The sequence below is a fragment of the Artemia sp. Qi Xiang Cuo genome, chromosome 11 (genome assembly GCF_049724085.1).
Source record: "Artemia sp. Qi Xiang Cuo chromosome 11, ASM4972408v1, whole genome shotgun sequence".
In the NCBI taxonomy this organism is placed as follows: domain Eukaryota; kingdom Metazoa; phylum Arthropoda; class Branchiopoda; order Anostraca; family Artemiidae; genus Artemia; species Artemia sp. Qi Xiang Cuo.
In genome coordinates, this window is record NC_142804.1 from 19,386,129 (window position 1) to 19,400,966 (window position 14,838).

A 14,838-nucleotide genomic window follows, 5' to 3' on the forward strand; every position below is an offset into this window, starting at 1 on the left:
CCGTCATAATCATAAAACAAGAAAAGCTGATGACCTAACTCATGAGTTTAAGAGCACCACTCGGGCATCTTTTGTGATTTGCCATTATGGACCCCATGTTTGGAATATAATGCCCGAGTGGGTGAAAAATGCCCCTTGTCTTCGATCTTTCAAGTCACAGGCGAAGAAGTTCCTTTTATTTCGTGAGTGAATTTGGTGTTAAGCCCACTCCAGGTTGTCATTCTATTTAAGATATTTCCCCAATTTACGTTGCTCTTTTTTTTTGCTTTTTTTCTATCTACTTCTTGTCTTTTCCTCTTTCTCTCTTTTTTGCTTTATTCCTTCATCAGATAAGTTTCTTGCGTGTTGAGTAGCAAGGTATGAATGTTGTTTTAATTATCTGAGAGCGAAAATCTCGCTTGCCCTTTTAAGCTTATTGCCTTTCTTGGCAGGCGAATAGTAAATAGTATTTGTTTTCTTTTTTAGTAAATGTATATCTCATATCTCATCTTTAAAGCCAATTGATCTCCTTCGACGCTAATGAAAGCCATGGTGCCCCGTATCTTGAATATGAAATGCTCATGCCATCTTATTCACTTATGTTCACCCTATGCATGCTTGTCACTTCCCAAGACAGTGGAAGACTTGGAGCGAAATATCTATGCCTACTCTCCCAGAAGCGCTTCCAGGCAGGATAAGTATGCTGAATTTCAGGAGTTCTTTCAATGCAAAGCATTCTCAGTTCTTGCATCCCGGACAGACCCGTTGATTATCCCTTCAGGCTTGCATAAAAAGGCTTATTGAGCATCGGGTTGCTCTTACTCAGTATTTCATAGAAACCACGTTTGACGACCCAATTGCAACCAATGACCTTATCTTGTCAACATTACAAAGCAAGTTGACAAAGCTATACCTTGAATTCATGGACTGTTCTCTCGGCCTCTCAAACCAATTCAACACAGTTTTTCAATCTGAGCTTACATTTCTTCACTCCCTAAAGGCAAGCGTCAGCAAAGATGCTGCGTTTAAATTCCTGAAACTGGACTATATTCGCAGTGTTGGTTTGTTTGCCGAACTGGGTCATGACTTTTCAAGTGAATACCTGCCTTTACCCCAAACATATGTGGGAATAGCTGCAACCGATTCAACGTAAGAACTCATAGATACTCAAGAGCCAAGCGAAAATATTGATCTCCTTACCAGTCTTGTCGAAAATACTATATAGTCTTAATTAAGCATGTCCAAGACTGTTTCAAGTTTGAAGACGAACGTTATGACATTTTGGCTTTGGTTAAACCAAAGAATACAAGACATTTTAAGCCAAGATCTCTAAAGCCGTCAGATTTCCGGTTCTAAGAGACAAGTGTTGCCTTCAGAAAACGGACGAAGAATGCAGGTCACAGGCAATGGCTGATGTCACTGAGCTTCATTAGGGAGATGCCCAAGTTGAAGACCTGTCAGTTGAGCAGAACTAAATGAACTTATTTATTCTGAAGACTCGCAGTGGCCAAATCAAGTGCCTGAAATTGCGGAAGTGCATACGACTGATCTTTTTTGCGAAATTGCGGAAGTGCATACAACTGATTTAGCAATGTACCAGCTTAGCGTTTGTTTAGTCTCCTGAAATTAATCAAAACAGATATTCGAAATAGTGTTGAGAATTTCACACTAGTCTCACTTATTCGAGTCAATTACTGGTTGAAAAACGAAGATAAAACTTCATCAACTGTCAGCATACCGAAACTCGCCGCTGGCTTCAAGACGAAGCCAAACGTGCGATGAAGTGCTGGAGAGGATACTTAATTAAACTTTTTTGTGTTCTCGGTAGTGTAAAAGATGTTATATGATATAACCTAATCTAGTTTATAAATATATATATATATATATATATATATATATATATATATATATATATATATATATATATATATATATATATATATATATATATATATATATATATATATATATATATATATATATATATATATAATGGAATATATATATATATCATTATCTGAAGTAAAAAATAACAATTTGATGCTGGCTGGATTTTTTTCATGTAGATTGTATGGAAATATAAAGCAAAATCCCTTCTTTCTAAAGAGAAATTAGACCTAAGGACAGGAAATCTTAGGGAAAATTAATATAAAAATAGGGAAAATTGAAATCGAAAAGTGGAAGCACTGATTGTCCGGAAGTAATGTTGATTGTTTGAGACACAAATTAATAACGAATTGGTCAACCTTTTTTTTGTGAAATAAACAATTTAGCGAGTTTCTTCGTAAGATATCAGTTTCAGAAGTTTCATATTCACATTTTACATCAATTTTTTGTAGTTGATCACTCAAGGCCTTCTTATTTTCTTTATAATGGCAGTTTTAGTTTTGAAGTTAAATGTTGTATTATTGTTATTTTGTGTTTAAGATATTTGCAAGATCATTCTAAAATACAATTTTTGACTCTACCGAAAAAGCTTGATTTTTAAGTGACACGTGCTTCAATGAGAGTACAGGGCTCCCATTTCGAACGTTAAAAGCTATTGGAGTCTATCATCTGTCGGTGTCCATTTGGGTCTTTTGATTCGGTTTTACACTTAGTTTAATTTACTTTTGTTGAAAACAATATTTCATTAATGTATAATATAATATTATATATTAAAAATATAAGTTCAATTTTATATGCCTTTTTATTGCTATTGGAAGTGATTTTTCACACTGAACTCAAAATTAGTGGAAAAGCAATTTTTCACACAAAGGTACTTCAACGGGTTTTATTTGATAATAATAAAAGAAAAAATTAAAAACCTGGCATAAACCCTAATCAAAGGAAAAACAATGCTGTATTGCAGGAGGGGAAAGTTTTGAATTTAGATCCCTCACTCCCCGAAATGCGGAATTTATGAAAAACATGCAGTTTTGTAAAATTTAATTACTTACATAGAACTTTAAAATTAATTTACCCTGGTTGATACCCCTCTAATGCCTTAATCCTCCCCCCCCCCCCTCAAATCAAAATTCTAAGTGCAGTGATGAAAAACAGAATATGTATTATGCGAAATCCGTACAACTTGTCGGATAATAAATGCTTCTGAATTACTACTACTACTATCAACAACGCACTGCAGTACCATGTGGCCTGAGGCCACGAACGCTCCTCCTTCATCCCTATTTATTAAAATACTTCCTATTTGCACCCTCCTAAGAAGTTCCTATTTCCCTTAAATTTTCCTTACGATATCCTCCTACCCCAGTTGGGGACGACCTGTTTTTCGTTCGGTCCTAGACGGTTGACCGACAAGAACGATCTTTGGCAATCTGTTATCCTTCATCCGCAGAATGTGTGCTAGCCATCTCAATATTTCTTCTATCATATCCCTAGAAAGAGGTATTGAACCATATTTTTCGTACAGCCTACTGTTTGGGATACGGTCAATCAGTCAGGTCCCCAAACCATACGTAGGCAATTTCTTTAGAAAACATCTAGGAAATCCTCCGTACTTCGGAACACCCATGTTTCAGAGCCATACTTGACCACTCTCATCAATGTAGCTTCTGACATTCTAATCTTGGTTCACACACTTATCTTCCTGTTCTTCCAAACTCTTTTCAACACTGTGAAAAACACCTTGGACCTTGGCTATTCCACTTGTAACATCTTCACTGCGCCCTTACTAATAATACAACCTACCTAAGTGAAGCTGTCCACTTGATTGATCTTCTCGTTACCCATCATTACCTCTTCACCTATACTTTTTCTTAGTCTTAGCAACTTAGTCTTCTTAAGATCAATTTTCAAACCTATTCTTGCACCCTGAACTTCCAAAACCTCAAAAAATTGTTTGGATGTATTTATACACTTTGGTGTATTTATCTGTTATGCCATACAAAGATAAGACATTCGCTACGGCTCTTCTTAGTACAGGCAAACTAGAGTTTGACCCCGAAAAAATTGCAAAAGAAATGAATTTTACACCATGTTTTAGAGAGAAAAAAAGCTGAACAACATATTCAAAGTTGCGCAATCTAGGTCAACGCAAAACTAGGTTTTTTACGTATCGTGTCAGTTTTCTCACATTCCTAACAAAAGAATAAAGTTCCGGTTATTGATTGTTTTTCTTGAACTGAATTATTATTCTGATGTGAAAAGACGAGATGAGTGTGAAATGTAGTCAAATTTGGTGTACGGTATATAAAAAAAGTTTCATAATCATAAATATTATATTTTTACGCTTCTCGTCGTCGCGATCCCCTTTTTTCTACCTCGTCATATTTCCAGGACTAGATTGTCGAATTTGGAAAACAATAGTTACATATTCTGGTCCCTGCCGTTACTGATTATGATGTCTAATGGGTCAGCCTAAACAAAGTGGTCAAAAGGGGTTTGTTAGAACGTGAAGTTTGCTAGATAAGAAGATCTTTCTACGACACTTATTTTATGAGACCAACATTTAATATTTTACTTATAAAAAACTACTTTGAACACAATGAATTATCTTCACAACTGGTAAAACTATCGAAATAACTTCATTAACATTTGAATGACAACTCCGACTAGTATTCACAACTTATTCTTTTGATCCAGATATCTAAGCTTCGACGTTCTCCTCATCGCTCTAGCTGTCGATTCTTGGAGAGTTAGAACAAGCTGTTCCGTTGCAGGTTTTACACGTGCAGTGCAAGCTAAGCGCAAATAGCGACGAAGACCACACTGCCTTTCCATCATAAACAAATAAGTAGAACAACAGGGAAATTTTTATACAAGACAGTGGAACGCAACTTTAAATGAATATTTCGACCCTATATCCAAGGGCCGTCCTCAGTAAAACAGACGAAGAGAATAAAAACACAATAAAAGAAACTTACATTAAAATTCAATCATTAAAATTGTTTTAAAAAATGTTTTAAAACAGCCCTAATATCATTACTTCAAGGAAGTTCAACCAGGACTGGTACTTCAAACGAAATGGACAGAGAACAATTCATTCAGATGGAATTAAAATACTTACAGACAAGCTTTTAAAGCTAATCTCGCCTTCTTGGTAGGTTGAGTGGAGTTATTTACTGGTTTTTTAATACAATTAGTAAAATTATTTTTAATTAAACTTGTGTATAGGGCATTAAGCGAATTTTCCCCCCAAATCTCTATTTAAAGAAATATTACTATTTATTTTGGTTTTAATTTCAATTGACTCTCGAACAACCTGTTTTATGCCTAAATCATTGCTAATAAGGCGAGTTTCTTCAAAAAGCATTTTATGACTAGGGTTATCATATATGTGACTGCTTAAAGCAGAATCAAAGGAAATATTTGTACTATTAGAGTTTGGTGGAACGTCAGTAGACAATACAAGAAGTCATTTTTATTTTTCCAAACCCGTTCCTTGGCTTTAAGTTGAGAATCAGGATCTCCACTCCATACCTGAGCTTGGCAGAAAACCCTGTAACTATGGAATTTTGCCGGATCGGAAGTTAATGATAGTTGATCTGGGCGGCAGAACGTGCTAGAAGCAGCCATCTTCTCTTTAAAAATTTTCCTGCAGAGTTCGTTCGGGTTTTCCCCTTTTTATGAGCCATATATCTTGAGCAGAACGTCTTCTCTAGCCAACTCTTCTTCCTCCATCGAAGCTGGCTTCAGCATGAAAATGGAGCTGAAGTACGAAATTGGGATCTGCCATTAGCTTCTTCAGAGCAAAGCCTTTTCCCATACTGTGGATCCGTGAAGTAGAGTCACAGCCTAATACGGTGTGAGCAAAAATAATCAGATGGCACGCCTCTTGGTCCAGCTTCTCTTTCAATTTGTGAATATCCCATATTCGGAGAGCTTTGTTTGACTTTGGCCCAGGTGTAAAGAATAGTTTCTCGCTTCATAGGTAACTATGATAAAGTAATACAGATGAAATATCAGAATTATCTTCAATGACACCTATTTCGTAACACCGTCGAGAATCAACAGCAGCTGGCTCAATTGGGACATCCGTATCAATTGTTGCCTGGACTAAGACGAAACCCTTTTATTGGAGATAAAAAGTCCACGCGCATATAAACCTGGGCTTTTTTTTTCTTGCAGGACAAGAACTAATCCTTCAGCTGTATATCTGCTGTGAAGAAGATCTCACGGCCATTATACGACTTCTCTTCAACTGGGCCATATCTTTTATAGTAACTCCACCATCGTAGCCGTCGAACACAGTAGTGGAAGATGGATACTTTTGGGTCACATAAGTAGCATAATGGTCACGGATTTTGAAGTATCGTTCGTTTTTGGCACATGAATTATGTGCAGAAGAGCTCCACCGTCGATGATATATCGTATGCCTTTGGGAAGGGGAGTAGAGCGCTCCTCAAGATTGCAAGCCTGTGCTATAGCCTTGGCAAACTCTGGCTTGTTTGGAGACCAATGCATGCAAGAACAGTCAAAAAGTGATTCCGGGTAGAAACAGAGTTCGTGTTGAAAGTACTCAGATTCCGTGAGATTGATATTCTTTGCTAGCGTAATGAACCTCTGAAAAAGGAGAGTGGGGTCCAGTCCTTTGTGATCCTCATCTGGATTCTGCTTTCTAGTAATTTGAACTGCCTGTTGTTTTCGTCGAAACACAAAATCAGTGACCAGCTTACCAGACATGGAGTCGATGATTTTTAGGCCTAAATCTCTATCAGAATCAACGTTGGCAGATTCGTTTGCTTTCAGACCGTTAGTTATGTTTCTTAGTTGAAGATCCTCATTAAATGGTGATCCTTTTTCTAGGAAATTGATAGCGATCTGGGTGTCTTTACAGTCTCTTAGCTGCATCAGTTCGGACATTTCCTTATGTTGTTCACTAGTTTCATAGAAAACCTGTGTACCTTGCATCAGAAAATTTAGTACAGAGTAGACTGGTCAAGACAGAGGTTCAAGACCTTTTAGCCTCTGTCAAACCACTTCCATCGGTAAGGCCACCAGCTCTTTTTAGACAACGCATGAGCTCCTGCTCAATGACAAGATGCGTGGAGAGCTCAGCCCAGAATCTATCAGAACGTCTGATCACATGCATCCCATTCTCGAGGGCTTGATAAACGGCAGGATGAGATTCATGGAGCTTGACCATTTGCTGGAGGTAAAGCTGCCAGGATTTTGTGTAATTGTTGTGCCCAGATGCCGCCAGATAATTTCAAGATTCTGCACTGGAGCAGTTCCAGTCTCTTCCTATCCATGAATCCCGCTATTTTTTCCGAGGAAGGGTTTCCTTCTGTATCCGGAAAGGCCACTTCTTTGCTCATAAGCTTTGTGTGCAGGTTTCTGAGTTCCACTATTCCTTCAGTCTTCAGAATGGATTCAGTAACACTCAAACTTTCTTCGACAAAGATCTTGTAAAGCAGAATGGCATGTGTCGCAGCGTCAAACAGAAAATGGCTACGTATTGCCCTGGTGATGGATTTCCGGCTGAGAAAGAAGATTGAGGACAGTGTTAGGTGCGTAGACAAGTTCAAGAACCTCTCTAAGTCCTGAATGCCAACTGATCCAAGGAAGCTCATCATGGTGTGGAATCCTCCAAGTTTTGGAACAATATTTGAGAGCTTACTCCTTGGAACAGCAGCTTTGACAGTTTTCGTGCCTTTCCACCACAGCAGTTTGGCTAATATTTCCACCGATTATAATGATTATGATGATGGTCAAATGGTTACTTGGGGTAATTTTCAATTTAGACTTTTTAGCTTATGGCTTTATCCGAAAAATCACTCGGACAAAGCGTGGGACGAAAAATTTATACAATTTATTGCATAAATGCATAAAATTTACTGCCTTCTATGCGTTATCTGGTCTTCTAAGCGAGCCAACTATAATTTATCAGCCCACTTATTTTTTTTTTTTTTTACCAAGAATCGACGAATTGGTGGACAATAAGTGCTAAAAGAAACACGTCAATTGAAATTAAAAATGTGCATATTGATGAATATGAAAGGGGTTTTTTAGTAGACACTACATCAGGTTAATTTGATTTTTGGGCTCAGCTCATCTTTTTATGTCAGAATAGTTGCCTTCTGATAGTATGGTAAAAAAGAGGTCACAACGATGAGAAGGGTAAAATCACATGTTGATGATTATGAAACTTTTTTCTGGTACATTGCACAACAAATTTGCTTTCATTTTCGGGGCTCAGCTCTTCATTTTACATCGGGATGGTACTTCATATACAGAAATTCGAACATTTGCCGACAGTTCTTTCTTTTTAGAAAAAAACTGAAGAGTTGGACATGAAAATAAAAAAAAATAGTTTTGCTTCGACCTAGAATGTGCAACTTTGGATATGCTGTTGAGCTTTTTTTTTTCTCTACAACATGTTATAAAATTAATTTCTGTTGCAATTTGTTTGGGGTCGACCCAGATTTTTGGCTAGTTTGCCTGCACTAAAACGCTTGTTGCTCATAATCTATAAGACTGCGGACTAAAAGGTAGAAGTAGTTTTAGCGGAGGGACACAGGGGCACTTGTCTCGCACGCATAAATTTTAGGAGCGCTAAATTTCGAATAAATAATCTAGCTCTTGTAATCATTTTAAATTTTGAAATTTTATTATTAAAGTAGATGGCGCAGTTAATAAATAAAAATATATAATGAATTATTAATTAATTAACGAAATAAAAATATATAAAAATCATTAATCAATAATGAGTAAAATATTTAAGTTAGTATAATTAATGATGGTTAAAAAATTAGATAGTTTAAAATAATATATAAAAAAAAAAAAATAAATTGATTAATAAATTTAATTGATAAATAAATTGGGAAAAAATGTGTTAATAAATGATTTTTTTTATTTGACCAGATATTTTTGTGCGGAGACAGGAGGGGAGGGTTGCTAACCAACATTTTGCCCCAGGCGCAAGAGAGGCCATTACCGCCATTTCTAAAAGGGTTTGATGACTCAGGTAGTTCTCAATTTTTAATCTAAGAGTAAAAATTTGTTCTACGCAGCCTCTCCTTCTCCTAAAACCACACTGTTCTTCTCTTAAAACTTTATCTACAGTATCACTAAGTTTAAAAAGTATCATCATACTAAGTAATTTGCTTCGTACTGAAACCAAGCAAATGCCTCTATATCTGCTGTGAAGAAGATCTCACGGCCAATTATTTGCTTCGTACTTATCGACAGCATCTCTAAGTCTAAAAAGTATCATCATACTAAGTAATTTGCTTCGTACTAAAACCAAGCAAATGCCTCTATAATTAAATCACTCACACTTATCACCTTTTTTATAGAGGGGTTTAATAGAGCTTCATAGATGATTTCCCTTTTCTAATATTTTTCATGTTTTAATAAACATCTTGCAATCATTTTTTTCAAGCTGACCCATCAGGTATTGGAGCCAGTAACGATCAGATTCAGGCTAACTAATTATTAGATCTCAAAACCGACAATTTAGCCAGCGAAAGTTGGTCTGGTAAAAAAAAGGGATCACGACGACGAGAAGCGTGAAAATATCCTATTTATGATTATGAAACTTTTTTTATATACCGTACACCAAATTTGACTACATTTCACACTCATCTCGTCTTTTTACATCAGAATAATAATTCAGTTCAAGAAAAACAATCAATTACCGGAACTTTATTCTTGTGTTAGGAATGTGAGAAAACTGACACGATACGTAAAAAACCTAGTTTTGCGTTGACCTAGATTGCGCAACTTTGACTATATTGTTCAGCTTTTTCTCTCTTTAAAACATGGTGTAAAATTCATTTCTTTTGCAATTTTTTCGGGGTCAAACTCTAGTTTGCCTGTACTAAGAAGAGCCTTAGCAAATGTCTTATCTTTGTATGGCATAACAGATAAATACACCAAAGTGTATAAATACATCCAAACAATTTTTTGAGGTTTTGGAAGTTCAGGGTGTAAGAATAGGTTTGAAAATTAATGTTAAGAAGACTAAGTTGCTAAGACTAAGAAAAAGTAAAGGTGAATAGGTAATGATGGGTAACGAGAAGATCAATCAAGTGGACAGCTTCACTTAGGTAGGTTGTATTATTAGTAAGGGCGCAGTGAAGATGTTACAAGTGGAATAGCCAAGGTCCAAGGTGTTTTTTCACAGTGTTGAAAAGAGTTTGGAAGAACAGGAAGATAAGTGTGTGAACCAAGATTAGAATGTCAGAAGCTACATTGATGAGAGTGGTCAAGTATGGCTCTGAAACATGGGTGTTCCGAAGTACGGAGGATTTCCTAGATGTTTTCTAAAGAAATGTCTACGTATGGTTTTGGGGACCTGGCTGATTGACCGTATCCCAAACAGTAAGCTGTACGAAAAATATGGTTCAATACCTCTTTTTAGGGATATGATAGAAGAAATATTGAGATGGCTAGCACACATTCTGCGGATGAAGGATAACAGATTGCCAAAGATCGTTCTTGTCGGTCAACCGTCTAGGACCGAACGACAAACAGGTCGTCCCCAACTGGGGTAGGAGGATATCGTAAGGAATATTTAAGGGAAATAGGAACTTCTTAGGAGGGTGCAAATAGGAAGTATTTTAATAAATAGGGATGAAGGAGGAGCGTTCGTGGCCTCAGGCCACATGGTACTGCAGTGCGTTGTTGATAGTAGTAGTAGTAATTCAGAAGCATTTATTATCCGACAAGTTGTACGGATTTCGCATAAAACATATTCTGTTTTTCACCACTGCACTTAGAATTTTGATTTGCGGGGGGGGGGAGGTGTAAGGCATTAGAGGGGTATCAACCAGGGTAAATTAATTTTAAAGTTCTATGTAAGTAATTAAATTTTACAAAACTGCATGTTTTTCATAAATTCCGCATTTCGGGGAGTGAGGGATCTAAATTCAAAACTTTCCCCTCCTGCAATACAGCATTGTTTTTCCTTTGATTAGGGTTTATGCTAGATTTTTAATTTTTTCTTTTATTATTATCAAATAAAACCCGTTGAAGTACCTTTGTGTGAAGAATTGCTTTTCCACTAATTTTGAGTTCAGTGTGAAAAATCACTTCCAATAGCAATAAAAAGGCATATAAAATTGAACTTATATTTCTAATATATAATATTATATTACACAATAATAAAATATTATTTTCAACAAAAGTAAATTAAACTAAGTGCAAAACCGAATCAAAAGACCCAAATGGACACCGACAGATGATAGACTCCAATAGCTTTTAACGTTCGAAATGGGAGCCCTGTACTCTCATTGAAGCACGTGTCACTTAAAAATCAAGCTTTTTCGGTAGAGTCAAAAATTGTATTTTAGAATGATCTTGCAAATATCTTAAACACAAAATAACAATAATACAACATTTAACTTCAAAAATAAAATTAGCTCCACCGTCGATGATATATTGTATGCCTTTGGGAAAGGGATTAGAGTGCTCCTCAAGATTTCAAGCCAGTGCTATATGATTGGCGAACTCTGCCTTGTTCGGAGACCGAAGCATGTAAGATGCCTCAAAAGTGGGGCCGGTAATGAGCTCTGTTTGTATTGAAAGTACTCAGAGTCCGTGAGATTGATCCTCTTGACTAGCGTGATGAACCTCTAAAAAGGAAAGTGGGGTCCAGTCTTTTGTGATCTTCATCTGGATTCTACTTTGTAGTAATTTTAACTGCCTGTTGTTTTCGTCGAAACACAAAATCAGTGACCACACAAAATATGAATATGATGTTCGAACATCATATTCATAATCTTTAGAAGCTTATCTCTAACTTCATAACCACCGTTTTAAAAAGAAAAATCATTTACCAGACTATCAGCAACCGGGCCTTAATATTTTTCAATCCTTTTAGTACTGTCACTAATTCTTCTTTACATTAGCCCAATCTCATTAGCCAACAGTAAACAGGTAAAGTAAGTAAAGCTGGACAGCAAACAGGTAAAAGCAGTTCTACCCATAAAATAAAAAAAATTGTCATTTTCACCCAAAAGGGTACCATATGCTTTAATGGAAGTAAAATTCATCTTCTCTTTAAAAAAATGTATTTCTAAATTTAACAGTCGTAGAAAAACTGAATTTGTCAAAATGAAAAATAAACATGATTGTAATGCTAAAAGAAAATTGACTGAGAGACAAATTAACACAAAATATCTTGGTTTAGATAAAGAATAGGTTGAACTAGGGTGATTCAGATATAGCTATAAGATGTTTTTAGTTTTGAAAACAGTGGATAATTTCTTCGGTGCTTGTGCATTATATCCTACACATGAAAGAAGTCAAGTTTGGTTAAGGCTAATGAAATAAAATGAAATAGGATGAAAATATAATAGTTTAGAAACAAATTTAGGCTATATATTTGCACATTAGGGGGAGGGGTGTAAACCATAGCATATATTAAATATCGTAACCTAACCTAACCTAGGTACCCTCTTCCCCCTAAACCCCAAAAAACAACATTTTAAATATTGTAAACGCAACAAGAAATCACGCTTTGCGATCCATTTATTCATTGCAAATACCCGTTTGACTGGTTTCCTGTAGTATTTCCTTGTAGAGTCTATAGCGCTGTGTAGGATATAATGCACAAGAACCATTTCTTCGTTCGCTCTGCTTAATCTTTTCTTCAAGGAGCAATTTCCCTCTGTGTCTCATTATAATCCAGCTGAACAATCTCAATGAAAACAGGTGTGCCGGATCTGCAATGAATATGGAGAGGAAACGGGACGAATAATGAGAAAATAAAGGTGACCGATATTAAAACAATATTACTAATGGAAAAGGTTTGGTAAAAAAGGCAGCTCAGAAGTGAATATCTTTGAAAATACTCATTTTCAAAACAAACAAAAAATAGTAAAGACCCTACTAAATTGACCTGGTGTAGCTATTCTTACTAGAACTGGGCGATATTCTGATTAAACGATACATCGGTATATCGATATTTTACTTTCAATATTTGATATATCGATTTCGATATTAATGATAAGTTGTTCGCTCAGGTTAACTTTAGGATTTGGCAAAATTCAATAACGAAATTTGTAATTAAAGAGTATTCTACACCTTTTTTCCAAATTTGGAATAAATTGAAAATACTTCCATTACATGTAGGAACATTACATAAACCCTGATTTGGAATTACTCGGGCTCAGGATAAAAAAAAAGATAATCACTGCTGTTATATGTATTTTTGTCCCAGCTTGATTGCGAAATATGACACAAATCGGCTCATCTACATGAGACTAAAAGAAAAAAGAAATTTCCAGGCGAAAAAGTCCCATTCATCCGGCATTGAGAATGATTTCAGGTTTATTCTCCTTTATGTATTGAGAAATTAAATTACAGAATAGCAATGACAATGAAATTAATGAAATACATAGGTTTGAAAAATTTAGAAATAAAGTCAAGGAAAAAGTGTATTCTGAATATGAGATTTAGTTTATTCCTGGAGTAATTGCTTTTTCAATGGTTGTTTGAGGTGTCTGAAGGAGTATAGTGGGATGTTTGGATTTTTTTTTTTTCGGTGACTTCAATAGCAGCTCAGTGAGGAAATATGTATGTTTTATTTACACTATCAATTTTGGTTGTGTAGTTAGTTCATACTTGTAATCAGTCACAAGGAAACTCTTATTCCTGGCACGCCCCAAACAGGGGCGTAGTTTACTATGGCGCAGCGGGGACTGCCACCTCCAGACCCGCTTTACCCCCCAGTCGAAATTTATTTTTTGCAAGAAATCTCTCAAAACTAAGATAAGCCTGCAATCCAAGTATCCAGAGAAACAGGTCAGTTTTCTATAGTATATATGTGCCTTTATGGTACTATATGGCTTATTTTTCATATTTCACTCTCATTTTCACTTGATTTAGGAAAATTGGCCCCAAATTTGCCCCCGCCCCTTGGATTTTGACGAAATTACGCCGCTGGTCCCAAAAACAACTTGCTTTTGCAAGTCCATGGATAGGCCAGAAGATTCAGTTGAAAGAAGTTGTTTTCATGTATGCACATTGTTTGGTTATTTTTATTAATAAAGACTTAACTAACCAACTATCTATTCGAATCCCTCCACTCACTCGCACTGAGTTGATTGCTGAAGATTGAAGCCGTTAGTTATGAAAGCTAGACATTAAGTTAATTCAACATGCAGTCATTCGTTTTTAGTATCTGAGTTGTAAATTCAGCGAGAGTTTTAACTTTCTTTCTACAGATTTCGCTCACGTCAAAACTCCCTTGTGAGTCCAAAACCCCATTTTTATGCCCCAATATGATTGCCATATAACCTTGTGTGTACCAGCCTTATAATGAACCATTATTTCTTCACTCAGCTTGTAAATTATTGTATTTTAGGTTTTGATGTTAGTTTCTGACCTGCGAAACCACCCAGCTACAATACTCATGGCAGACAATTTTCCCGTCATTATTAGTTCCGATGATCCTCCCGTATGGAATGCATCAGCCCTGTCATATGATTACTATGCTGCGTTCATGGCAATGACTTCCAGAAACACAGACATTCGATTCCTTAAGCAGATATCCTACAATTCTTTATTTTACAGTACTTTGGATGGTGACAGTAAAGCTGAAGCTATCTCTCTATTTGAACAAAAATGGGATATTTTTATTCAATCTGTTCTGAAGCGCATATTACCATCCTTTGTTTCTTATAATTAACTCTGAATAAAAGGAAAACGAGTTTAGAATGTGTCCGGAAAGGCCAAGTGTTTTTAGGTGAAACCTCAGAAAAATTCGAGGGGTGTTTAAACTAAATTAAAAGACATAAGTACATCCAGGCTGTCATAAGGGTGAATCTGAAATCTTTAAGGATGTTAATTTCAAACTTTAAGGGCATGCTGAGGAGGATTTTGAATTAAGACAAAAGAAAATGCGCGTATCTAGGTTGTTGAAAGGGCGTATCTGTAATATATCAGGAGTGGCTAAGGGCTTAAAGTTCA

The 14,838-nt window shown here is 36.0% G+C and overlaps 1 protein-coding gene across 1 annotated transcript in view; it reads left to right on the forward strand.

The window, feature by feature from the left end:
* Positions 1-14,586, forward strand: part of LOC148946730 (adenosine deaminase 2-like) — a 93,332-nt gene extending 78,746 nt beyond the window's left edge. The window contains 1 exon segment of the mRNA XM_089096410.1: positions 14,234-14,586. Within this exon segment, the coding sequence (XP_088952536.1) occupies positions 14,234-14,557 (324 nt within the window). The 3' untranslated portion in view covers positions 14,558-14,586.
* The last annotated feature ends 252 nt before the right edge of the window (positions 14,587-14,838 follow it).